This window comes from Triplophysa dalaica, chromosome 6, assembly GCF_015846415.1.
Source record: "Triplophysa dalaica isolate WHDGS20190420 chromosome 6, ASM1584641v1, whole genome shotgun sequence".
NCBI lineage: Eukaryota > Metazoa > Chordata > Actinopteri > Cypriniformes > Nemacheilidae > Triplophysa > Triplophysa dalaica.
This window is the reverse complement of record NC_079547.1, coordinates 5,022,322-5,049,600: the sequence shown is the minus strand read 5'-3', so window position 1 is coordinate 5,049,600 and position 27,279 is coordinate 5,022,322. Positions and strand designations below refer to the sequence as shown.

Below are 27,279 nucleotides of genomic sequence, written 5' to 3'. Positions count from 1 at the left end.
ATTACTAGTCCAGAACTGATAATCCTTAGCAATTAAAATTAACCCGACTTGTGCATTTTCTCAGAAAATGATATGATGATGAAGGGTTCCACTTTCCCAGTGTTTGATCATCTGAGAGCATCTGAGAGAAGCTTTTATCTTAAAGCAATTTATAGTTATTTACATTGCGGTTTCAGGAATCAGAGGGGTTTTGATTAGAAATTAGACTTTAAAATATAACGTGTGAAAACAGACAGCAGGTCTTTTGTTTCACTGTGTGTGTCAGTTTGTCACGCTCTGCTTTTCTGTGAGCTTAAAGAAATCATTACAGATTAGTGTGTGTAGGCTGAATGTTTAAAATCACGAGCCTTTTTTTAACACGTCACACACAGCTGCAGTCAGAAGAGAGCAGATTAAACCTCTCACCTCAAGAGATAAAGACAGAAAAAGATTCAAAAAAAAGAAAAGTGTGTCGGTGCGAGTATCGCCAGAATTCAAAACTGCAAAAACAACTATTGTTTACAAGTAAATCCAATCCAGATAATCCTTTCATCTGCCATTGGTTCTAATAAACAGGTAGTCCCGCCTAAACTTCCTCCATGGTCATGAAATTGAACCATATCACCTCAAATTAAACATTAATCCTGAATTTGGTCTGATGTGCCAAATAACTGATGGTGTTATCCGATTGGGTCCCACTATTGATCAAGACAATTTAATATAAATCAAGTTCATTTAAGTACTGCCATATTTTTAGAAAACAGCCTGACTGTCAGTGGCACATTTAACACATTCAGATCCATCAATGGAAACTTCAATATCTCATCAGAGTTTTTTATTTATTTCCTTATGAATTAATGATCAATATATTACATGACATAACTGTATATTAGAAATTCTGCAGAATAATATGTTGTATAAGTATATTACAAAATATTTAATAATTCATAAAGACCTTGAAATTCACGTATTAAAAAATATAAGCACTAATATATCTTAGCAAAACACACGGACGGCTTGTTTGAAATGTTAATCCTACACATTGCACCTTCGAGTTCACAATACTGAATTGGAGTAAAAGGTCAAAGGCAGAAAATGCACTTTAGGTTTAGGGTTACTCCAAATTTTCTGCCTCACCATGGGTGTGCTTTTATTTATTTTTTGTATTCAAATGTTTTTCATGAATGAGATTCACTGCAGTCATTTTTGCTGTTGAAAGACTTATAAAACAGTTTTATATGCATAAAAGTGGATGGACATGAAATGAATGGAGGGCAGTGAGGTCATAGACACACTCAAAAGAAATGTTTTTGCTGCCTGTTCAATTTACTTAACTTGCTTAAGTTAAATCAACACAACTTTTGGAAAATATGGTTACAACATGATTGTTTTATGTTTAGTCATATAACTGAATCCATTCATGTTGGGACAACATAAAGGAGTTGTGTTGTGTTAACATAAAATAGTTATAATAGGGCAGAGGACTTATATTTCCCAGCATGCTTTGCGTACACTGCATTTTGAGAGTTATTTTCTTAAATAAGTGTTTTATATTGTGCACTTTTCAGTAAAAAGAAACACGTGTTAGTGTTTAATGTTCATTTATCTTAAAAGTTTTAAAGAGTTAGTTATATTTTTGAGTTTGGTGGTTACCCTTGTTCAGAAAAGTGTTGCCTTTGGTTAGGTAGTGGGCAGTAATAATAATTGTTTTACATTTCTGTTGAGTTCTATTTTCTCAATATCATCTTATTGAAGTTAAATGAGATAATGTCTAATGAATGTTACAAATGTATAATATAAAAAATGTTGAGCAATTCATTTTATTTTAGTGTTTTTATTTGACCTGCAGACTTAGTTGCTCTAAGTTCCAATCATTAAGTACAATCAACACAAATGGATAACATAAGCAAAGCTTGTTTCTGTTAAATAAATTGAGCTAAATCAGGTCATCTTAGATCAAGCTATAGTCATTAAATTCAAGACAATAATTTACATTTATTCAAAATAAGTGTGTGATGTACCATTTAATTAACAAAGTTATGAGCGATTTACTTAAAACATTATGTTACGATTAATTGTATATTACCTTTTCCATTTAAGCAACTAAGTTTTGTGGGACCAGTTGACATAACTTTATTAATTAAATACAACATTTCATTTCTAAGAGTGCAGGAGGGATTTTGGTGACTGTCGGTTCTGTAAGGGTTTAAGAAATGGACCACTGAAGTATAATGGATCTCAACATCTCAGACGACCATTCACGACCCCCTGTCTTAACTATTATTGACTTTATAAAATGGCGGTTAAAAGTGTGCTGAACATACACATCGCAAAATGTGTTTTATATTTTCCATAGAGCTCCAACACTTAACCATTCCGTTTCCTGCTTTTAAGTCTTCAGCTACTTCACATCCTGTTCCAAAATGTGCTTTTTCAAGCAACTATGTCATTTCATCTTAGTCTATTTCTTTAGATCTGGCAGATGTGGTTTTGATATTGTCGGCTGATTAGTCATGATGCACAAAATGTAAACCAGTGTGAAAAAAACATGACAAAAATAAGCTTCACTAGCAGTTCCTTGTGGTGTAAATAATGTCTTCTTTTCTAACACTTATGAGGGAAATGTATTTTCTTTCTAATTGGGTGTTTCAGTGCAACATTCATTACCATTGAAAAACATTCCAGTAGAAATGTTGGAGGTGAACTTGGGTTGGTTGAGTTTTACATTATCAGCAGATTAAACAGTTTACTAAAGCAATAAGCCCCAAAAAGGAATTCTGTACAAATCTTTCTGGTTTTGTACTGTTTTTAGTTCAGAGTTAAGAATGAGACAAAATGGTGTAGGGGAGAGCGGGGCACAAATTTAACACAGGATTAACTGTGAAACAAATGTTTTTCATAGTTACACAAGACCGGTCTCTCATTGCAAGAGGACCATCATCTAAGATTCTTTTTACGTTTTGATGTGTTTTCATGGAGGTCTTGGACAAAGTTTGTTTTGGCAGCATGAAACATTTCTTAATCATATGTGTTTCTCAATTTCTCATTTTCAGAAGGTGTGTAAATCACCTAGAACAACCTCATATTATCTTAATCACTGTCTTGTTGCCTAAAACATAGCACCATATTGGCTTTTACATTTTTTACACGGGGGGTAGTTGTAACACAGTGTTAGAATTAATCCCAATGAGTGAAAAACAATGAGATGAAAACCATGTAAATTCCATTAATCGAACTTATTACTGAAATGAAAATATTAGTGAGAGTAATTGACATGTGTCAATCATATCACTATCCATATGTGTTGACGTATAATAGAAGGATGAATAGATGAGAAATGGCTGGATGATAGATGTCTAGATATTTGTCTGTTATAGACAGATGTACAAACAATATCCTCCTTTAGTTTATAGACAGAATAATATTGAGTTATTTGTGTTGAAACTGATTTTTCAGTTTCTGTCACTTTTTCTGTATTTGTATCAAGAACGGTAGGGTCTAGAAACAAACTTTAAAGGGGTCATATGAGCGAATATGTGTTTTTCTGTCTTTGGGATGTTATAAATTGCCCATGCATGTATTAGACATGTAAAATTGCAAAAATTTAAGTGTCGGAACAAAAGATGCATTCTATCTAAAAGCGAATGCTTACCCAGACCTGCCTGAAATGCCTCGTGTAACCACACCCCAACAAATCTACATCAGTTTGTTGTATGATTTGACAAAGACCGCCCAAATGTATACGCAAGTATAGTGGGCGTACATGTCAATACAATTGCTTTGGGACCTGATGTTCCAAATGTGGTAAGAGGCGTTACTTCTCCATCACAAGCTTGCAGTATTCTACCAATCTTTACGCACTGGTTAACTGACCAATCGTAGCACACCTCGCTTTTCAGAGTGATGAGCATTGTAAAAAATACAGAGAAATTTCAGAGAGGTGGGGCAAAGAGGAAATACAAACATGCACTGTATGTGGAAAATACAGCCTTTTTTTACCTTAAATCGTGTATACACATTGCATGTCATGTAACCCTTTAACTGTACTTTTTAGGCCATGATGTGTATGTTGCTGTGTAAAAATCGGTTTAATAAAGCTTAAATATTTTTTGAGTGACTGAGAAACAACCAAAAAGCGTTATGTTGTACCCTGCTCTCCCCTATTAATAGTTTATACGTAACAAAAAAATTGAGTTTGTAAAACATCTTTTGTAAAGGTGCAAGAATCTCAGATGTCGAAGACTTGCTTGTTTTATTGTTTATGTACATGCACACTTCATCTTCAGAAAGCCGCTGTCAGACAATTTGGTGATGATGGATGTAATGCCCGTATTGAAGTCAGCCCGACTCTACAGCCGCGGTGTTGCTTACCCATTTCTGCACTGTGCATCTCCAATCCATCTTCATCCTTATAGCTCTCAGACTTCGTCATCAGAAGTTGACTCGGTTCACCTCGTCTGACCACACAAGTCCATAACTTGGTGGACAGAGTAATACTGTCTAAATTCTTTACCCTGCTTTTGGGCTTTGAAAAATGATGTATAATCAATGGGATAATGTCCATTTGTACTCATCATGTGTTTTACTTTTCTTTACCCTATAAGAGCCATGGATGCAGGTTTTAGGTGGATGATGTTTTAAGAGACAACACGGAAAGTATTAATAAAGGTTGTTTTGCTTCCTTTTATTGTTTAGTTTTTTTTAAAAGTCACTGCGTGGATAAACACCCTTTCAAAGACCAGTGCAAATATGTGGCGTCATCAGGGACTGCATTGCGTTACAAGCCAAGGGACAGTCATGCATCTATTGCTGCTTATTATCTATATATCCACTCACCTTTCTGAAGGAGCCCTGGAACCATTAAAATACTTTTCTCCCCCTGACAGTAGTCTGACACATTTAGCCATCCATAACAAGACAGGAGATGTGTACGTCGGTGCAGTAAACTGGATCTACAAGCTCTCCAGATACTTGACCAAGTTGAGAAGTCACATGACGGGTCCAGTAGTGGACAATGAGAAATGTTATCCACCTCCCAGTGTACAGTTGTGCCCTCATGACCTCGTCCTAAACAGCAATGTGAACAAGCTGCTGTTAATAGACTACTCTCAAAACCGCATTATCGCTTGTGGAAGCACCTCGCAAGGCATCTGTCAATTTCTGCGTCTGGATGATCTCTTTAAGCTTGGCGAACCTTATCACCGTAAGGAACACTACCTATCGAGCGTCACCGAGTCTGGAACTATGTCCGGGGTCATCATCTCAGGTCACACCAGCAAACTTTTCATTGGAACGCCCATCGACGGTAAGTCTGAGTACTTCCCAACTCTTTCCAGCCGTAAATTGATGACCAATGAGGAAGATGCTGACATGTTCAGCTTTGTCCACCAGGACGAGTTTGTCTCTTCCCAGTTGAAGATTCCCTCAGATACCCTGATGATATTTCCAGCATTTGACATCTACTACATATACAGTTTGTCTACTACCTGACGTTGCAGTTGGATACCCAGCTTACTTCTCCTGATGCTAGCGGAGAACAGTTCTTCACCTCCAAGATCGTACGTCTCTGTATTGATGATCCGAGGTTCTACTCCTACGTGGAAGTTTATTATTTAGAGGTTCTTTTTTAGATTCAAAAATGGAAAAGGATAAGTTTGCCCAAAATTATATTTGTTTCTGTGTGTGACTTCTCGTATAGTTTTTATATAACCCACTCCCTTGGTGGAGTCTCTCTTTCTAACTCTTGCAGCGTTCTTTTCTTTCAGCCTCTTCAGATGGATGACCACATAATTTTAATCAGCCTCTTGGAGGCAACAGCAATATCGGAGGAATTCCGCTCTTTATAGACAAAGATGATGGAATGACTTCAGTGAACGTTTTGTTTTTGATAAACATCTGTTAAATACGTTAATATAATTAAAACACAGAGTTTGTAGTCAAAATTAAGAGTTAACAATTTACACATTACTGATTCATCTGTGAGTGTTTTGTAATCTTCATGTACAATGCTCCTGACCGTCCATCTTCACCAGCAATTTCGAAAGGGCACATGTGTTTATTGTTGCTGTCGTTCTGAAACCTTGTTTCTCCATGTCGTGTTTTTTTGTCATATTTAGTATTATTATTGGTCGCCCTTAAAAAGGTCAAAACAGTATTTAATCATTAAAAAGTACAGTTTTTTTATTTTCTGAAAAACTTCAAATTTGGACATCCCAAGATTTGGGATGGAGAGCGAGGATATCCCCTTTTAAACATTGCATGAAACACTATTAATTTTAAGACCCTTTCTGTTTGGATAAAAGTGGGTCATGTGGTGAATTTTCTCCGTCTGGCTGTAGTTGTGCTGCGAGAGAGATGATGGCTGCGAGAGGGCCGATGAACCTCAACAATTTGTTTCCAGTGTGGATCAATGTGTACATCTGCCCGTCCTGCCCAACAACATCCCAGTCAGTGAAACCCAGGTGTGTTTGAAAGACCATCATGAGCCGGTGCATTAATAAGCCTCAATGTTATGTTTCGTGAAGTTGAATAAGCAGATTCCTTGTGAAAGGTATATATTTCCTTTTTCAATAGTACTGCAAATATACTAACATAGAAATGTATATTAACAGCATGCTTTTCACAAATTAACTTGTAAACCTACTTTAAAAATCATTTTTAGAAAATATAATAAAGAACTTTGCCTACTGTCAAATAAACAGTCAAAATGATGATGAAATGTCTGTCTTAATGGAATTATATGTATTGATACAGTGTACTTACTGTCTATGTACAGCATCCTTGAGCCTGGAAAGGCGCTATATAAATTAAACATGTTTTTATAAACTTTTTAAAGAACTTTTCTAAAGAACTGCTTGCTGTTGTTTGTAATGTTTATTTAATTAAACTCTCAAAAAGTGTTTCGTTTGTTTGGTAAATATGATGCCTTTAGTTTCTAAAAATGTGTCTGGTTTACCCCCCTGTATAAGTGGGATGTTCGTGGTTTGTTTACCTTCCTCCATTTCATTCTGGTATGATTTCTGGGTATCCCGGAGCATGCTGTCAAACTCTCCTCGTCTCGCCCAGAAAACAGTTTAGACTCATAAATCCTCTCTCACATATGTGTTACACTGTAGAGAATTTATTTGCTTACAGTAAATCAGGATTTTCACAATCCAACATAACATAATCTTGTCAGCACAGACACAACCATTATAGAGAAAGATGCTCACACACACACTCACACAATGCATCCACTTCATTCATGCAAGTGCCCACACACACAGTGCTGAATGTTTTTTATGGATCCTTTGCTGTACAATTCTTCATCATTATTTACCATCGTCTTCATCCGTGGTTCACCAGCAGGTTCTGCACAGAACACAAACCCACAGAAAAACATGTCAACAACTGTTCTGTTCTGCTTGTCCTTATCATGAACATCAGCATTTAATAAAAGCTGTATCTAATTCTCAATATGAAAATTCTTTGGTTTGCTTGGAGCTTCGGATGGTCTTTTATATGCAGACGAATCCCTTGGATGTAAATGTCTTTAATTTGCACTGTGTTACACTTCAGTAGTCGTGTGGCAGCCTGCCCGCTCTAGTTGGCAAACTGCCACTGTGGATGCCAACTTCACCCCCTCCTTTACGGGGACGGGTATCTGTGTGTTTGTGTGTCTGTGTGTAAAGCTCTGTTCTGCTATGTTATATATATACAAACACACACAAACACACACACACATATATAATAAAAGCAATTATCTCTCTCGTGCACACGTGCGAGCGTCTGCGGAGCGAGTGGTGAGTGCAACAATTCTTAATTTTTTCCCTGATTCCCTGTTTGATTTCTGGAATAAAATAAGACATCTTTAGGGTTTTTGGAGGGTCAGTAACCAGTGTGTCACTGGGAAGCATGAATGTTTTGTAGCAGTGTCTAAAATCAACAGCAATATTGTTTATCAATGAGAAAGCAGACGAGGTAGTAGAAAGATGAGTTGTTATTTGCGGTTTATTTACCCCGGTGCTTCCTCTTTCTACGCCCGCTAAAAAGGTGATCGGGTCTAATAAGCCGCCTTTCGTTAAAGACGATTTGTTAGTGAAAGAGCTGTCGGGTTTCGGAAAGGTGATTAGTCCTATGGAAAAAATAGCTCTCGGAAGTAAAGCAGGCGGTTTACTTACATAGTAATAAAAGATAACAGAGCTGAACTCAACCTGAATCTCAAGGGCTAGAATCAATGACTTTGACTATAAAGTCTTTTTATAAAACGGTCAGTTCTGGTCCTTCGTTCTGGTTGGTTGTGCAGAGTTCTAAACCGTTATAAAATAACCCGATTTATACGACTGACCGAATTACATAGCCTAAATATCACTTCTAGTTGTTCCCAGAATGAATGGATATGTTCTGATTATGGCACTTACGACATCAATAAATTGTAAAACTGCTAAAAACAAGTTGCTGTTTATTTTCCAGACATTAAACGTGTTGTGGAAAAAACTAGGTATTTTATGAGTGAAGGAAGTTTAAAAAAAAAGAAGGTTTATCGGTTGAAAAAATGTGTGACTAAACTTCAACAACAATTGAACAACTAATGGCAGTTAGGTTTTTTGGCCCTTATTGGCTGTTTTTTCTTCTTTTCCTTTATTTGCACATGGGTGATATCCGTATTGCATTTTTGATCAACGGAGCCAGAGATTGTATAAACGTACTGCTACATGTGAAACAATGAAGCAGAAACAAAGTGATGTTTTATTTCTGCAAGAAACTCATAGTTAAAAAAAAAAAGGTTTTACATTTCTGATGAGTAGATGTCCGTCAAACACGACTGTATGGTGTATGTATTGGCATATATTTGTATGTGTATGTATTTGATATGAAGATTTTCAATATAATATTTGAGGTACATCTGACTGAAATGTATTGCTTGTTTAAAAAGGAAAGAAAAAAAATGGTAAGGGTCCTAGTATAAATGGGATCCCAGTTGAGTTTTGGCCAAAAAAGGCTATGTGAGAGATATAAGAAACTGCCGACCTGTATCTTTATTGTCCTGTGACTATAAACTACTCTCAAAAGTATTCACTTCTAGACTAGGAAAGATTTTGAAGGAAATAATCCATCCTGGTCAGTCCTACTATGTACAAGGGAGATCAATATTTGATAATATCCATTTAATAAGAGATTAGATACTGGGTGTTAACCGAGGGGCAACCTTCCGATCTCTCTCGTGAGGCAAACATGGAAGTGACTTTAATTGTAATTTATCGACTTAGCCGCTGAAGAATGGCTCCAAAACAGAGCAGAATTTAATTTAGCTCTATGTTAAAATGGGCAACTTAACAGCAGAAAAAAACCACATCCAAACCACATTGGTTTTTACATCCAAAAACATCAAAATCAATAAGTAACAGGCTATTTTCTACAAAGGTTTTGAGGCCAAACACTCGGGAAGTAAACGCCCACGCCTTTGATTGGATAGCAGTTTGTGTAGTTGGAGACTTCTGTGAATTTGGTTCGAGACGTAACCTTAGGTTACACATTAGCACCCTTCACAGTTCTCGAAGCCATTAATATTATCTGGAGACCTGTGATTTATAACTGACCTCCTCAAATTAGTATTTTGTTAACTGTCATCAATTGAATATTTACAATGGCGTATTTTACACGGTATTATTGCTGTCAATGCTTTTATATCTGTTTTAAATCGAAGTGTTAGCCATGAATGTCCTTTTTGTTTTCAAAGGGAGACTGTTTTTCCACACTTTAATGCAATGTTCAAGGCTAGTGCCTTTATTTGATGCTTTACAAAGTCTTTTCAACTCTTTTAATGAAGAGTTTTCAGTACAATATGTCCAAAATTAGCATCTACATTAGTAGAAATGAACAAATTTGCTTTGTTCTCTGTAATTGAGAAGAAACTTTTCACCTCTTTTATAAAATGGGTATAAAAATATTTTTGTAAAAATACATATATATTTTTGTATTGAACCAATGTTTAATAATTTTCCTGTCTAATGAAAGTTTTTTGAAAAATCTCTCTCTCTCTCTCTCTCTCTCTCTCTCTCTCTCTCTCTCTCTCTCCCTCTCTATGTGTGTGTGAGTTGCAGGAGTGATCCATATGGAAGCAAATAAGAGACATAATGTTTTGAAATTTAACAGCCTATGAATACTTGATTTTGAATTATTTTACTTTGGAAACCATGTATCTGAATTTATTTGTTTCGAATTTACCTCTATGAAATTTAAATATGAAAATTCTTGATTTCCAATTTAAAAACCTGAATTTAATGCTCACAAATTCAGATACAAAAAAAAAACTTACAGAATTTCAGATAAAATACAATCAGATTGATCAAATTTGATTGCTCTTATTCAGATCTCAAATTTCAAGTTAATACTTTTCAAAGAAAACATCTGTCTAATTCGACTGCTCAAATTCAGATCGAAAAATTCAAGTTAAATATTCACATGGTAACATCCTGGCTACCCAGGATAGGAAAAACAGTTGAGCCCAGGGCCCGTCTGCAATTGAACCGAACCATTGAACCGAACTATTGAACCGAACCAATGAACCGACGTCGGGCGGTCTATCAGAGCACGACAACCTGACTGTCTGTCATGATCCAAGAAGAGGCCAAGGCACGGATATTAAACCTGTAAAGAAGATGACTTCTAGGGAAAACGAAGGCGCTCCGGTAAGTTTGCTGTTTCTGTACAATCAGACTCTACAGAACAAAAGTATGTTGTTGCTAATTATTTTTTGGAACTATTATTATTATTATTTTCCGACGTCGGTTCGGTTCATTGGTTCGGTTCATTGGTTCGGTTCAATGGTTCGGTTCAATGGTTCGGTTCAATAGTTCGGTTCAATGGTTCGGTTCAATTGCAGACGGGCCCTGGGCTCAACTGTTTTTCCTATCCTAGGTAGCCCGGATGTTACCATGTGAATATTTAACTTGAATTTTTCGATCTGAATTTGAGCAGTCGAATTAGACATATGTTTTCTTTGAAAAGTATTAACTTGAAATTTGAGATCTGAATAAGAGCAATCGAATTTGATCAATCTGATTGTATTTTATCTGAAATTCTGTAAGTTTTTTTTTTGTATCTGAATTTGTGAGCATTAAATTCAGGTTTTTAAATTGGAAATCAGGAATTTTCATATTTAAATTTCATAGAGGTAAATTCGAAACAAATAAATTCAGATACATGGTTTCCAAAGTAAAATAATTCAAAATCAAGTATTCATAGGCTGTTAAATTTCAAAACATTATGTCTCTTATTTGCTTCCATAGATCCAGCATTAAAATGAACCACATAGAGCACTGAGAGCAGTGGCCGCTGCTTTTGATTTCCTGCAGAGAAAATCATTCTACCATGTTTCACAATATACAAGCACTTCACAATAGAGGAAAACAAATTGAAGTGATGCACAATATATCAGTGACCGTATTAGTAATATCACACCTTATAACAGATTTTTTTATATCGGCATGGTTGATGCTTGAAAATCCTGTATAAGACTAGACAGTCTCATCTCGGTACACTTCGTGGACTTCGGGGGCTGCGTGCTTTGAAGGCATTTTGAAGTCAAACATGTATAACAATGCTTCATTGCATATTCACTGAAATCGGCAACCGATTTCCAACACCATAACAAACAATTCATCCAAAAGTCATTTTTTACTATTTTTATAGGTAGTAGTGCTTGACATTGTATGAATAGTTTGCAATAGTACCAGGTATTCTATAATACCACATAATGTCATTTCTATTCATGAAGTTCCTGTTTTCTGTGATTTTCCTTATTTCAAAACTGTCTAAAATTTTACTAAATTGCTTTTACTAAAATGTAAAATCTGATTTGAAATTAATCATATAGCTTTAATAAAAATAAGGAAATGTGATATTTTCTACAAAGCATTTACAGTCACAATCTAACATTTTTAGATTATTGCGCAATAAATGAAGTATATAACACGACTCTGCTTTATTTATTCGAACACATTATAGATTTATTATATAAAATAAAATAAAAATGTCAGCCTATTTTTATTTATTATTAGGTCTCTAAATGGTCTCTGTTGGTGATGAAATGTAAATTTCAAAGAAGAATAGAAATGATTTATTAAGCAATGAATACCAATATATTTTTTATTTATTACAAATATTACATTTATTATATATTTATAAATATGTATTTACTGTTAAAAATCACAGTATATATTTATAATATAAAATTAAAATTGTTTCAGACCATTTTCAGCATTTTTATTAATGATGAATATCCCCAACCAAAAACTAATACAAACACACAAACCTTCTTGGATGAATTGATGCAGTTGATATATTCTCTGGCCAGCTGTGAGCACTGAAGAGTCTGATGTTTGTTCTCTCTGTAGCAGTTCAACACCTGAGACTGGAGCTCAGGGCAGATGATGCTGATGTTATGAGGACTGATGATAAATAAACACAATTACTGTACAACAGTGACTTTATTAAACACAGGAGTGGATTCATTTGATTGATCACAATGATGAAACATCACAGAAACAAAACACAGGTGCAAAGATATATCCCATTGACAAAGGTAAAAATAAATACCTAGAACAAACTGACCCCTAGTGGCCTGCAGGAGGATTACAGTGGACTTTGAACCTGATTGACCCTTTCTCATAAATGGAGACAGTGATGGAGTTCATCTTTGATAATGAATTTACGTCTCATGTCTCTCAGGGGCAAATTCACTAAACACTGCCATAGTGTAAAAAACACCTTCCTATCCACCTGAATTTACAGTTTAACCAGGCAGACAGTGTTGAAATAATGGACGATCATTTATTTAACTATCCCCAGTTTTAAACACTGTCAGAAAAAATTCAATTGGGCATTACACACCAGAACAACAATATAAGTGTTGCAAGATTTAGCTTTCTGAGAATGAGTCACCAAAGCACGTTTCTTAAATATTACATTACTGTGGAGAATGTGACAGTAAGTTTAAGACCAACACATACACGCATGCACACATACACACACACATGTTTTTTAGTCTCTCACCTAACAGTCGTCTCTGCCTTAACTGCCTCTTGGTTGTATATTTGTAGAGTTTGTTGATAGATGTCTACATTCTAGAGAGAGAGAGATTACAGCCAGAGTTAATGCAGTCATTCATACATATTACATAATACACAAGTAAAACTGGTTGAATATTTTATTTGCAACTTTTATATTAACAATCTGTTTACTTACTCTTAATCTCAGTTTATACCAAATTCATCATCTAAATTCATGCTCTTTATGGGGGTGGAACATTTTAATTTCATAGTAATAAAGTTAGAATTAATTCTTGCCTTAATACATATTTTTTTCCTCAACAAATAAATAAAATAATCAGCTTTTTTTAAAACATGTTCACTGGACATCTCCAGCATTTGTGTCTGTGCTGCCGTTTCATTATTTTATCACCACATAAAGAAAGTTTCCACTAGTGTTGTAAAGTTTTAATGACGTATAATACAACAGTCCTTTGCTTCTAGTAAGTTAGTAGTTAGACAATAAAAATATTAAGGACACAATTTTCTGAGGGGCCTCCCTCTGGTAGAGAATCCAGCCCCAAGACACAAAAACAATGACTTGAAGGAGATTATAACCTATCAGTGTAATTACAATCTCATAGTCTACATCCATCACACAGCTGGATTGATCAGTCTCTGATTTCTTATTAAATTACACAATTAAACGCTGGAAGTTAGAAACAGCAGGAAAACTTTGTAATTAGAGTGTATGGGAAAATAACATCAGAAATCATCAGTCCAGAGATGATAAACTCCAGCAATTAAAATCGACCTGACTAGTATATTTTTAGGAAAACACTCGTCTCTGATATGATTTTGGAGGTTTTCACTTTCCCAATAGTACATTAACATTTATGCATTTATGCCGACTCAAAGCACCACCAAGTTGAGCTACGGTTACACAAATCCCTGCTAATGTCTTCTGTAGTGTTTTTATGGTGCATTAAGGATTTCTATTTCATATGACGAGGGAATATAAAAGAAGTGCTCAGTATTAATCATAATCTAGGATTGCTGGGGATTCAAAAGGCTTTAGAAGACGTGGAATATAATTAATTTGCATAAAATGTGTGGGTGCGTGCTCTGATATGCCAAATAATATCTGATTGATGTTTTCCAAGACAGTTTAGTATAAATCAAGTTTATATATAGTTTAGAAAACAGCCTGACTGTCAGTGACACATTAAATACATTCAGATCCATCAGTGTTTACGGACTATGGTCACAATGGAAACTTCAGTATCTCATTGGATGTGCTCAAGCGGATTTTCATTGATTTTTATAGGCACTGAATAAGTGAGTTTTTAGAAAGTACCATTTAAAGGCTTTGATGGGAAATTTCAATGACAATGTTGAGACAGTCTCTGAATAAAATAAATCAAATATTCTTATGATTTGTTTTGTTAAAGAGTTAAAATAATACAGTTTTCTTTCCAAAAAAAATTTCTAGGTCTTTTTAATGGCAGATTAATGACGTACAACAACTCATAAAAGCAAAAAATAATTTTAAAGCAGCTTGCTCATACAGAGTGCACACACACACACACTCACACCAAAGGCGTGTTAAAGCTTAAAAGATTTTATAGAACAAGAGGAGATTTCTGCTTTGGCTCAGATAAAGTTGCATCTGTTATCACCTTTATGCAAAATGTACAGAGAGAGAGAGAGAGAGAGAGAGAGAGAGAGAGAGAGAATCATTCTTGGCCTACAGCAGCAAGAGTAACATCAATAAGAAAATGTTTATACATGTTATATGTCAGTTTGGTCCTTTTTGTTTGTGCGTTTATTGCCAATTATATTGAATGTCCTCAGAAATAGTAAAACCTAATAAAGACTTTTGAGAACTTAAAATCAGACCCATGGAAATCCATGTGATCTGCAAATATTGTGTTGACATTTTTAGCAACCGTTGTATATTCTGGTAATGGTAAGCGATGGAAGACAACCCCACACAACTTCAGACTGTCTGTATGCGTGTAGATATGTATGTGTGCATGTGTTTGAATGTGTTACACACCTTCTTCTCCATCCGTTGTAGCTGCTCCTTGTAAAATTCAGCAAGATGTTTTAATTCATCTTCTTTTCTCTTCAGCTGTCGGACCTAGAGATAGAGACAAAGAATAAACTCTGTAATCATCACAGACGTTTAGAAGCGCCTGTCAATCATTTAAACACTTGAGGACACTGATCACAGATCATGTTCCACGGAAATAAAGCTGTGATGATATGATGCATCTGATGTTCTTTGTTGTCTCTGCTGTTGGATAGAGTGTTTAAGGATGTTGTACCTCACACATCACAAAAACTGTTCATTCAGCAGAGCATGCGGAATACAGACCGACAGTTAAAGTAACACAAACTATCTGTGAACGGCCACAAGAAACACTGTCTGTTTGAGATGACAAATTTACAACAAACATATCTCTGATGTCCTTCTGAAACCTTGTATATCCATATTTTTTCATCATTATTATAACTCACCCTTTAAGTTTGTCTCTGTTTTTGCAAATTTATAATTAATATAAAGTATTAGTGCTTGTCAACTTTGACAACAGTATTTAATCATATAATTTACATGTTTTTTTCCACCATTTCCTTAAAACAGTAAATATGGACAACCAAGGTCTCGGAAGGACAGTGGCGATATGTAAAGAATTTCATGTTACTTTTTTAAGATTGCATTTAAAAAGGATGAAATTTGCAACAATAAACATTCAACAAAGGCTGTACTGTAATCCATGACCCCATAAAATTGCATGCGGGTGTTCACTTATCATATTTGAATAACAAATCAATAAACATAAAGAAAATATCAGACAAAAAGATTAATGAAAGAACTTAAATGGCAAAAAACACATAGAATACATAAACATTTCATGATTTAATCCGTGTTTGGGTCCCAAGAATTGAATTCTCCAGATTTCATAATTAAATTTAATAATTTAAGTCTGGACAACCAAAAAATATGTTATGCATGCAATACATTTTCAAAAGAGTTCTGCTCACCCGAATACTAAACTCAGCTGGCTGAGGGGAGAGGAGGAGAGAAGAGAAGAGAGAAGAGTCATAAACTTGCATCTGTTGGGTAAAATCTTTTGAATTGGACCAGTCACTACCTAGATACTCAGAAACATCATAGCAACCCCATAGCAACATCCAAAAAATAGAAATAAAAACAAGAGCAACCAAACTAGGAACCAGCACTCACAAAAATTATTGGATTTTCTGATTAAATTATTGTTAGACTCTCTCCACAGCACCCCCTCCCCACACTCCTCCATTCTAGCATTTTCAATATTTGGGCTTGTGTGAGGATGATGCTTTGAGCTAATAATAAAAGTGTTGTCGCCCCAGCTCAATTTAACACTTATTTCACACTTAAATCTCTTCATGATGTTTTCTTTCGATCTCTGAGCCCTCAGCTCTCACAGTTTGTGTGTTTGCAGGAATTTGGCATTAGAGAAGTGACGCAAACACGGGTAGAAAACAGGTCGATATTTTGGGACCATGAACTTCGAGTTCTGTTTAGAGATTCACAGTGCAAGTTATTTTTTGTGTTGTATGAACCTTGCGTTGCTAATGTGGTTTAATACTCAGCTGGCGAGAAGATGCAGACATTATACACAGCAGGAGTTTAACAGTGTTTTTTTTCCACACTCCATTTTAATGCCCATGCAGTTCAACGTGCACTTCTTAAAATTTCTCCCTTTATTAACCTTCTATCTTTTAACTATTGTGCACAAACTACATTTTTTAACCTTCTTTGTGAGAAGGTGCATTTCATTTTTATGTAGGAATCTTTTGACAAGTGCTTATTTGTAATTTAAAATCAGTGCTGCTGTTAGCAATCATACAGGAGAGAAAAATGAAGAGCAGTCGTCGATTGTGAGTGTGAACATGAAAGCTTTACATGAGAAACCGGGTAATTATAATTAACCATGAAGCAACATTATTATACATAACACACTGTTATTTAATTCACTGCTTGATTTAGCAACACTGAGAGAGAGAGAAAGAGAGAGAGAGGCTGGAACTACTCTGTACTTATTTTGTGCAGTTAAATAGGCACAAAAATGCAACAAGAAATAAAATACTGCTCTCTAGTGGTCAAAGTGAAATGGAATTTTTATGTGAAGTGTGACAATGTCTGATACGTGATTTATGGTTTTAAAGGTATGGCTTATGTAACCATCTCTTTCTGCATTTTTTTACACTGTGGACACGCAGCAACATGCATGTGAATGCATCATAAACAGAACATATACTGATCTTCAAGAAGGCAACCCGATGCATTAAAGAGATTGTTCACCCAAACATTGTTTACTCACTCCCTGGTTGTTCCAAACCTGTAATTCTTTGTATTGGTGAACACCAAACAGTAACCAAACAGATCTCATCCCCCTTCACTGCCATGGTAGGGAAAATATATACCATCGGAGTCAATTGGTGATAAAATCTGTTTGGTTACTGGCATTCTTCCAAATGTTTGCAGAACAAAGAAATTTAAACAGCTTTGAAATAACCTGAGGGTGAGTAAATGATGACAGAATTTTCATTTGCGGGTGAACTGTTTCTTTTGGACTAAAGTGAATAAAATCTTTACATGTATACTTTTTACTTAAACGTAATAATAAGTGTAAATATCTTTCTTCTCTGAAACATGTAAATAAAACAAATATAAAATAACAATATAAACAACATTTCAATTAGAGACAGAAAGATATTTAAAGGATGACCGGATGGACCAGGAAAGAGAATTAAACTGTGTCTCACCAGGCCCTGAGCTTTCTCCGCTTCCTCTCGACTCCTGGCTCTCTCCCTGAGCACGGCTGGGTTTTCATCCTCTCTCTCTCTATGGGCGATCCGAGCCAGCTCTTCCTGGACCAGAGCCTGTTCTCTATCGAACCTGCGGCCAAGAGAGAGCCACTGTGACTATTAGAAACCAACAGGAGACCTGCTTTGTACAAATTACCATTAAAGACAATTTTATACTCTGGTCTTTTAAATACTTACACACTATAAAATGGTTTTGTAAGATTAAGAGTAAGCAATTATGCATTTATATATTTAAATTTATATCGATTTCTTCGCAATATTTTCCTAGAGTTGTGGTAATTATTTTGACATAAAATGTTTGAAAATTCTAAAAGAAATTATAAAGACCGACATCACCTTATACTGTAACAACACAAACCTTCTCCGAAGTTCCTCTTGCATCTCAGCTGCAGATGGTCTAGTAGGCCCTAACAAAACACCAACATTGTGTTTCGTTCAAAAAAAATCACAATCTAATCATTACTAACTTTTAGATATACAGAATGGGTTTTCAATTATTTACCCATTTCGGTGGGAGTAAAGCAGTAAGATAAGATTCCTGGAATAAAACGGAAATGTATTGAGAGAGAACAGTTGGTTGCTACCTGGGTCAGATTTGCCACTCTCTGGTTTTGATAATGCTGGTCTCACTGGAGATGGTCCAGGCTCTCTCATCCGTTGGAGAACATTACCCGATAACTAGCAGAACACAAACACACTTTCATCAATCTAAAATATAAAAATCACAGTCACCCTAATTCACTTCAGAGACTGTGGTGGTGCCCTGCGATGGGTTGGCACTCCATCCAGGGTGTATCCTGCCTTGATGCCCGATGACTCCTGAGATAGGCGCAGGCTCCCCGTGACCCGAGGTAGTTCGGATAAGCGGTAGAAAATGGATGGATGGATGGATGGACTGTGGTGGTTTAAGATTATGGTACAGTCAATCCAGAGCACAGGTGACCATGATGTTCTAATAGTGCCACTGACCAATGCACTGTGACTGGATACCATCAGCTCAAAAGTATGATAAGTAACTGTTTTCTTTGAAAAGTACTGCCTTTGCTTGTGTCAACACAATCATACATGTGTTCAAATGCACCACAAAAGGAGAAATATTTGTTGCCTGTACATTGAGACTTTCTTTCAATCAAAAACAAAACCTCAGTTTGATTTAACTGGTTTCTTTCTCTGACCTTGAGTCAGATAAACTAACAGGTTTACATTTCAACAGCACATTTGATCCCATCAGACAAGACATGAGGTTACCAAACCAACACAATGCTGCTTACCCGAACATCAATTCATACAGTCAATGATCACAATACACAGTAATAATAAAATCCTCATTTCACACTTTCATTGTCTCAATGGCATTAAAGTTCAGAGTATGGCAAAGAAATAGTCTCAATAGTAAACAATTGGAACACCCTATTTAAATATTATAGAAAAAACTGTTCTGTACATTCTCACTTTATCTCTTTGCAATATAATTGTTACTATAAATATAAATGATAATATTGTGGAGTCACCTTTACTCCATGCAGAACAGTGACATTTTCTTCCTCATCCAGACCGTATGACACAGACCTGCTTTCACCTGCTCCCATTAGCTCTGATTATAATAATAACAACAATAAGGATAATAATGTTAAAACAACACGCGTAAATTCACCATGAATGAGTTCAGGGTCACTGTGACACGCTATGCATGCGGATGAAAATCATCGAACACCCTATTACATTAATCCGATGTCATGTGACATCGCGCTGCACTAAGGGAAATGTAGTTTATTTAAACTATGACGTCAAACTGATGGCGCGGGCAAATAAAACAAATATTTAAATGCTGATTACGTTTCTTTCATTTAAAAAGAACCAATTAATTATACATCTAGAATAGTTTATTATCAAACCAAAAGAGTAAAATACAGCATTACTTTCCATTTCATGACACGTCACATGATCTATCATGAGATTTTCAAGCAAGGCCTATAACGTTACTTGTATTTACTCGTCATAAATAAAGTGCAACGTTTACTAATTAAAAACTGATTTATTCATCACAACTGAAATGTCAAAATGCTAAAGATACGGTGCAAAAACTAAATTAGAAGATCAAGCGAATTCACATCTATGATGACGTATCGCTTACAGGCTCGAGCGTTTGAAAAAACCTTCAAAATAAAAGTCGCAACACGTCTCGGTACAGCGTACTGTTGAAATATTACTTTTGTTTTAATGGAAGCACGTTCTTTACGTACTAAACTCTGTTTTCAACTTATGGAATTAATGCGGCAAATATTCGAGATATAACGTTACCTCTATGACGAACTTGCAAGTGTGGCAACGGTTTAAAAGTGCAACTTCTTTGATTTTGGTCCACCTATTAAAAAGTATATTCAAAAATCTAGATGGACCCAAAACATTGGAAACTCTAGACACATTTTAATAAAAAAAAAAAAAATGAAAGAGGATCAAAGCAATAAACAGAAATAAACATTTTACTCTGGTCAAATTTAATAGACAATAATAATATAATTAACCGCATTTTGATTCACCAATGTAGGTACTGTTTTGTACACAATTTCTTACATTGTTGTTTCTCATGTACAGGCAATTAAACTATTTGATGTTTTATTTCTGTATGGTCCATTTTCTAGTAATAAGTTCTTTTCAACACATTTTCCTATACATGGAATGATAACTGTTAATATGACAAACCAGACAGTTCAGAAGTCAAGTCAGTTCCATTCCGTTAGAACAAGACACAGATTAAACTGAGCTTCAGTGGGTACTGACGTCCTCCTTCATAACAGGCTAAAACCAAATTTAACATATCACTAAAATAAATAAAAACGCAAAGACAAAAATAAAATTTTAATCTAACCAGGATCTGGAAATAAATGATTTTATAAACGTAAACAAAGCCAGGGTGGATTTCAGTCCTGAAGCCTTTGAACTGATACGCACCAACACTCGGACACATAATTAGTGTAGAATTCTCAAAAAAATGGTGGACTAATGAGTGTTTCTGAGTGCACGAAAACCCCTGCGGCAGAAAATAAAGTTTCGAAATGAGCACATTCACTGGTGCCAGTAGAGTATCTAACCCAGCCTGAAATGTCGTACATATAAATGATCAGCAATCGATTATCATCTCATAAGATTATGCACTTCAAAGTCTTGAGTGAGCCTCTAACAGAGCTGTGATGGAGACAGATGTGAAATTAAGTTATAAAAAAGGAATGCTAAAATGGAAAATGGAATACAATGAAATTAACTTTTAAACAACTGGGAAAAATTGAAAGGTCGTGCATGACAGACAGAATCCACGGCACGTCAAACTCTTCAGCTGGTAAAACAACACGAGTCATCTGGAGGCCACGTTTAAAACGTGCTCAGTCTCTCTCTGTCTCAAGCATTGAGGCTTCTCCATCGATCGCTGTCAATGCTATTGATGCTGTTTCCTGCACCAAACGGTCCAGACACCACGTCGTCCAGGTACGCTCCAGAGCCGTCGATCTGCGTGCTGGAGTACGACCCACGATCCAGATCTTTTCTGCTTAGACCTGATGAGGAAGTGTTGGGCAGGTGGACATCAGAGTCCTCTGGCTCATCTATCTGCGACTTGTAGGAGAATAGAATCTTTGGCTCGGAACTATGGAGAACAGGGAATAGAATAGAAATCAGGAAGGAAAAGAAAGATTCAATTGTTACAAAAAGTAAACAGGATATTGTAAAGAGAGTCAAAGCATGAAGTTGTTTTGAATCAAATCCTACAGCTAAGCTGAAGAACACATTAAGAGCTCTAAAGCAAGAGTGAATGAAAAACTTTGGTTTATATTGTAATATCCTGACGCAGCAAAAGGAAATACAGCATTAGAGAGGACCTTCACATACCCGAAGAATCCTTTGAGGAATGTCGCGTAGATCAGAGGAGCAAAGACAGAAAAGTACAGGAATGTGGTCACATCAACACAGCTGTGAGGAAACACAATGACAGAGTGACTACAGAAGATACACAGAGAACATCTGAGAACACATTTATTCTTTTAATGACTGATTTCAATCTTTATTTATTGATTTGGCCTGAATCATTATTATTAAACAATTTGCATAACAGAATCATTTATATTACTTTACCTAATAATGACTTCGATGTTTAAATATTTTAACAAATTTAAAGTTGAGTTTAATTGTTTAGTTGAATATGTTGGTAAAAGGCGAATGCTCACCACAGGCCCTCAATGATCTCAGCACAGAGCAGAGCACTGCCTACCCCCTGAACCAGATTCAGTATAGACAGGATCCCAGCGTACACATAAAAACCTCTCTTGGCTGACGGCAGAAAAGAGATTGAGAGATCACAGTAATGATCACAAAACACAGAGAGTGGCAGTGAGGACCAAAGGTTATGTTACAAATAAATGCCACATAAAAATGCTATTGACAACTGTAATGGATTTTCTTTCTTGTTCTGTATCTGTCAAAAGAATAGCAATATGGAACTATCCATCAATGTTTTTAAATACAGAGAGACATTGTGTATTTATTTACTCACATGGTAATGAGATTCTCTCTCTGAGGGGAGTTTTAGGAAGAATGACTATCAGAGAATATACCTGAAATATTTGAATACAGAATTATTCAAATGAAAAATAAATACATTTATATTTAAAGAACACAAGATGAAAAGGAAAACAAATATACCAGGAAAAAGAAGCAGGAACTGGCTAGCCAGAAGTGCCGCCCGCCGTGACCGTAGATGTTGAAGTCATTGGCTGAGAGATGTTTATCTGGGTAACGGATCTCCAGAGTTCCCTGACGGAGCAGCAGATGTTGTATTAAAACAATGTAATGCTATAAATTACTGGGCAAAGGGGTGTCCTTATATGCATTGCAAAATCTCTGTAACACACAGCGTCTCTTTTATAAAACTTTTATAAAACAGAGAAAGTAATTTATAATCATAAAATAAAAATTGTATTATGTAGCATAAACTGTGCAGGCCGCTTATGACAACCAATCAGTTTTGTTGTAACAGTATTTACATTTTTACTACCAGTATGGAATTAGAAGCTTTTATGTTGTAAATGAAGAAAAGATGACTTAAATGTTTCTATCTGATAGATACCTGTGTGATGGAATAAGCCAGAGACAGGACTGCAGTGATAGCCAACACACGCTTGATACTGGACTTACTCTCCAGATGACCTGAGCCAACACCATCACAAAACATGTCAATTTGCAGACCTGAGATAAGTGCATTGAGAAAGATCCAGAATGTAGAAACGTACCAAAAGCCAATCCGAGTATGATGACGCTGAGCTCAATACCCAATAAAAAGAAGCGTGTGATTTCCCAAAGCACCTACATGCACAAAGACATCAGCAAACATGACAGTCCTGTCACTGCATTTATAACAATATGAAAATAGAAATTTTAATAAAACTACAGAATCTGTCTGCTACACATTTAATGATATTTTCAGTACTGAAATAAAATGTGTTTATGAACAAAATTTTTTTAAGTGACTTTAAACTGAGGACTGTTTCGAAAAAGCCTTAATGCAAATGTCAACCTTAAGATGAAAGGATAGTTTAAACCAAAGGTTATAAGCATATTGATACGTCATATGTCAATATTTGGTGGTTTAAAAAAAATACCAATGTCAAGTCTTTCTTAAGGTTTTTAAAGCACTTTTTCATTGTTGTTTTTAAAGCATAGGCTTCCATAGTCAGGTAAGTGAAATAGGAAACTCGACTGCGTGGCCTGATATTTTCCGATGTCTGGACTCGTCATCAGGGGATTAGTAAAATCCAGTATATTGATAATAAATACATTCTCTAAGAATTTATATTTTAAATTTTGCCTGAAAATGTCACATCCATAAACCTGAAATTCTGCAAATGAAAGAGTTTAGAAGAGAAAAGTACCATAACTTCATGGAAACCAGTAATAATGTAACAATAAATTGACATTACTCGCTAACTAATGATTCAAAATTCATTGAACTGAAGCCCTAAATCAAAATCAACAGTTATGAACGATACCATAATACATAAAACATAAACGATGTCTATAATAATACATAATGTGCGGTTTCCTGGACAGGGTTTCAGCCTAGTCCCAGGCTATCTTAAATGTTAGAAGTTTTTTGATCGAAAACAACTTGCAATGACATATCTTAAAATAAATAAGTGTTATTGTTTTGCCTCAAGATGTACAGCATGTTTTTTTTGTAAATTAAAAATCACTTAAAAATCCTAATTTAACTATGGCCTAGTCCTGGTTTATGCTAATCCCTGTCCGGGAAACTGCCCCTTAATGTTAGTAATTCATATTTACTAGCTGTATTCAAAATAGTTTCATGGGAATTTCATGGGATGTGCGTTGCACATGTCCACAGTAATGACAGAGAAACATGACTGAAGTAAGACAAGTGATGAATTTTCAGTGTGTTGGAACATAAGGGTGTCTTCCAGAGTGAGGACAACATCATCTTGAATTCAAGTACAACAGAAGTCAATGACATAAGTTGTTCAGAAATGTGTCCATGTGTTGTGTTTTACCTTATCTATGAGGGTGGCGGCACTGGATGTGCTCACTGTCATGGACACTATAGCACGTGTGATGCCCACTGCCGCTACTACGAACACCTGAAGCATAAAGAACAACATCCATTTATAAACTGATGTCACACTACAACAGACTCTTGACAAATGCTCAGATCCCTCCATTAACGTAAATCTAGTACAGTAAAAATCAAATGCCCTAAAAATTATAAATCCAAATGCCTAAAAGCAACAAAATCTACCCAGTAAGTCACGTGACCTCGAGTCTGGGTTACACACTGACGACTACTTGGGGAAGCTCTCATTCAGAATGAAAATTCCAGGTCAATGCCTTTGAAACGTTCTGGTGCTTACCAGTATATAGAATGCCACAAAGATGGGGCTGGAGGTGAGGCGGATCTTAGCACGAGCAGAAGGAAGTTTCCAAATTAGGAATATCAAGAACGCCACATTCGGGATCAGCAGCATTAGGTCCCAGAATCGAACCCTGGCCAAAAACAAACAAAAACAAACACTTATAAGCACTGCAAAAAAAACACAACTCTATTACTGGGTAAAGTCGTGATCATGTTTACAACCGTTACTCTGAAAATAAACAAGAGTTTTATTACTGGAATACAGGCCCACACACATCTAAACAGGAATTTCAACTTTCACCAGTGATGGAAAGTACCCGTTTATATACACACACATAGTCTTTGAGAATTTTTATTCTTCGATTTAGTGGGAAACAAACACATATTTTATTTCACTGTGCAACAGTGCTATTTACATAAAATTGAAAATATATAAAATCGTATAAAAGTATTTACTATGCTGATACCTGCTTATTTATAACACAATTTATGAAAACCTGTAAAAGACACTTACATGTTTGCAACCTGTAATAAACTACGTGTATTAACTTCTCAAAGGTTCACAGGAAATGTTGATGTTTTTATTCTCCCCTGTAGAGCCTCCCCAACACAAGCATTGCCTTTAATGGCCGAGTACGACTTCGTCTTTCTTGCACAACATTCTTTTGAGTTTTTAATAAAACAATCCAATACAATTAATAACACATTTACACATTAAATGTGAAGAAGTGATCATGGCAAAAGCATCAAACATCCATCTTTTCTTGCAAGCCTATAATGTCTTGGACATGAAAATTGTACATTGTAATGCTGTAGTGTAGTTGTGTCTACAGAAAATGAAAACTATCTTCTGGGTCCCATGAGATAGGAAGTATTAACTTCAGTTTGCACAGAAATAAAAGCAGAACTAAAAGCTTGTGTAAATACCATGCACCACTCCAGTGAAGGTCCTAGTGTTAAATCACACAGAACTCTCTTTAGTCTCCCACTGCTAAACTTTATTCAGATATTTGATCATGGAAAAGAGCCCAGACCAAACTACAGTCAGCATCACACACTTATCAAAATACTGTAGAGAAACATAGTGTATGTAAACCTATAATAGACTAAAACGGTATGCTTAGTCTACAAATTTTTTTTTAAACGGACATTTGGTCATTTTAAACAATGACATGCAAGCATAAGCAAAGACAAAAGTCGCAACTAAACATGTGGCTTTGTTAAAGTGAAACTGGAAACAGCTTTGCCAGCTAAATTTCCAGCAGATTTAAGTTACGAAAGATATGGAAACATACTTTGTCTACAAACCAATTTGAAATGTATAACAGTGAAAATGAATGTACCTGGAATTTCCAATATCCTCATAAAGTATCTGTAGACACTTGTGGGGTTTTGTGATGTTAATGTCATGGTCTGGAATGATTTCAGAACTGTTGTCCACTGTGGGAAATACACTGGTGTTGCCATAATTAACAACGCTTCCAATCTCTGTAAATACCTCCAACATCCTGAATTAAATCTGTGTAAAACATACAAATCAGCTTCAATTCATAGTCACCTGCCAACATTTTATTTCAAATTAACAAACATATATATCTAGAAGATCCAAGAATAAAAATGCATCTATGTATAGTAGATTAAAATGTACTGTGGTAACATGCATGCATCACATTTAAATACATGGCACATATGGTAGAGTTAATATTAGTGAATATGTAGAGGTATATATACATTCACAGCAATGACAATTGAAATATCACTTTAGTTCAAATTAATAACAAAGATGCTACGTTAAGAAATCGCAATGTGTCACGTTGCCTCTTTTCAAACGTATAAATATATCAAATATATCAAATCGTTCTGGAATGTGTATTTATGTACATAACGTTAAATAACAGAGATCATAGTCTATGTAATCAAACTTATCACGTTTTAATCCATGTAAAAATCTAAGGCTTAAGGAAAGGTAATATGTACCTCGGCGGAACTGCATAGATGTAACGTTAACGTTAATATGTTTATGTTGAATTATATCATGTGATACACGACATATCAGGTGATAAACCACAACAACACAGCTCACCTTAAACTTCAACGATTTCTGATCAGAGGCTGATGTTATCCAGTATCACTTTCACCATTCGGTGTATTCGAGTCATAATCACTTTAATTCGTATATCGGTTGTTTGTTGTTTACAGTCGGGAATGAAACTGGTGCGTCAGTCGCGTCGCTTGTCAGATAAAAGTCAGCGTGAATGCCATCATCGGAGCAAAGATGGCCGCCGCCTGTGCGAAATTTCAAAATAAAAGACTGTTGTAACTCACTAAGTATTGGCCGCTTTCGAAGTAAGACTTCAAAATAAAAGACTCAACTACTTCCCAAAAGTGATGGCTGATTTTAAGTAACACTTCAAAATAAAAGCTTTAACAACGGAATATGATACATAGGATTTTCAAAAGACAGCACTCAAATAATTGGAAAAAAGTAAATGGTACTTT

At 35.5% G+C, this 27,279-nt stretch overlaps 2 protein-coding genes across 3 annotated transcripts; both read right to left on the bottom strand.

Annotated features, from left to right (window-relative positions):
* Positions 1-7,079: 7,079 nt before the first annotated feature.
* Positions 7,080-19,605, bottom strand: chchd6b (coiled-coil-helix-coiled-coil-helix domain containing 6b). 2 transcript variants are annotated; one of them, XM_056750398.1, is made up of 9 exons: positions 19,379-19,605; positions 18,452-18,545; positions 18,226-18,274; positions 17,805-17,937; positions 16,038-16,058; positions 15,049-15,132; positions 13,015-13,085; positions 12,275-12,410; positions 7,080-7,329 (listed from the first exon to the last, which is right to left on the bottom strand). In XM_056750398.1, the coding sequence occupies exons 1-9, from the start codon at positions 19,454-19,456 to the stop codon at positions 7,306-7,308; spliced, it is 690 nt and encodes a 229-aa protein (XP_056606376.1). In that variant the 5' UTR covers positions 19,457-19,605; the 3' UTR covers positions 7,080-7,305. The 2 variants fall into 2 exon arrangements, with proteins under 2 accessions (XP_056606376.1, XP_056606377.1); XM_056750399.1 differs by lacking the exon at positions 16,038-16,058.
* Positions 19,606-20,344: 739 nt separating this feature from the next.
* tpra1 (transmembrane protein, adipocyte asscociated 1) lies at positions 20,345-27,034 on the bottom strand. The gene is made up of 11 exons (XM_056750397.1): positions 26,864-27,034; positions 26,124-26,299; positions 24,779-24,911; positions 24,422-24,508; positions 23,147-23,219; positions 22,984-23,063; positions 22,560-22,670; positions 22,411-22,471; positions 22,085-22,187; positions 21,750-21,830; positions 20,345-21,507 (listed from the first exon to the last, which is right to left on the bottom strand). Exons 2-11 carry the CDS (start codon positions 26,285-26,287, stop codon positions 21,264-21,266), a joined length of 1,137 nt encoding a protein of 378 aa, XP_056606375.1. The 5' UTR covers positions 26,288-26,299; positions 26,864-27,034; the 3' UTR covers positions 20,345-21,263.
* Between the last annotated feature and the right edge of the window lie 245 nt (positions 27,035-27,279).

Coding starts and splice junctions, on each gene's coding strand:
- tpra1 (XM_056750397.1), bottom strand. CDS start 26,287: ATGTTGGAGGTATTTACAGAGATTGGAAGCGTTGTTAATTATGGCAAC. Junction 23,064..23,146: donor CATACTCGGATTGGCTTTTG/GTACGTTTCTAC, acceptor GTGTTGGCTCAG/GTCATCTGGAGAGTAAGTCC. Junction 21,831..22,084: donor GAGATCATTGAGGGCCTGTG/GTGAGCATTCGC, acceptor GTTTCCTCACAG/CTGTGTTGATGTGACCACAT.
- chchd6b (XM_056750398.1), bottom strand. CDS start 19,456: ATGGGAGCAGGTGAAAGCAGGTCTGTGTCATACGGTCTGGATGAGGAA. Junction 18,275..18,451: donor GAGTGGCAAATCTGACCCAG/GTAGCAACCAAC, acceptor GTGTTTTGTTAG/GGCCTACTAGACCATCTGCA. Junction 12,411..13,014: donor AAGGCAGAGACGACTGTTAG/GTGAGAGACTAA, acceptor ATTTATCATCAG/TCCTCATAACATCAGCATCA.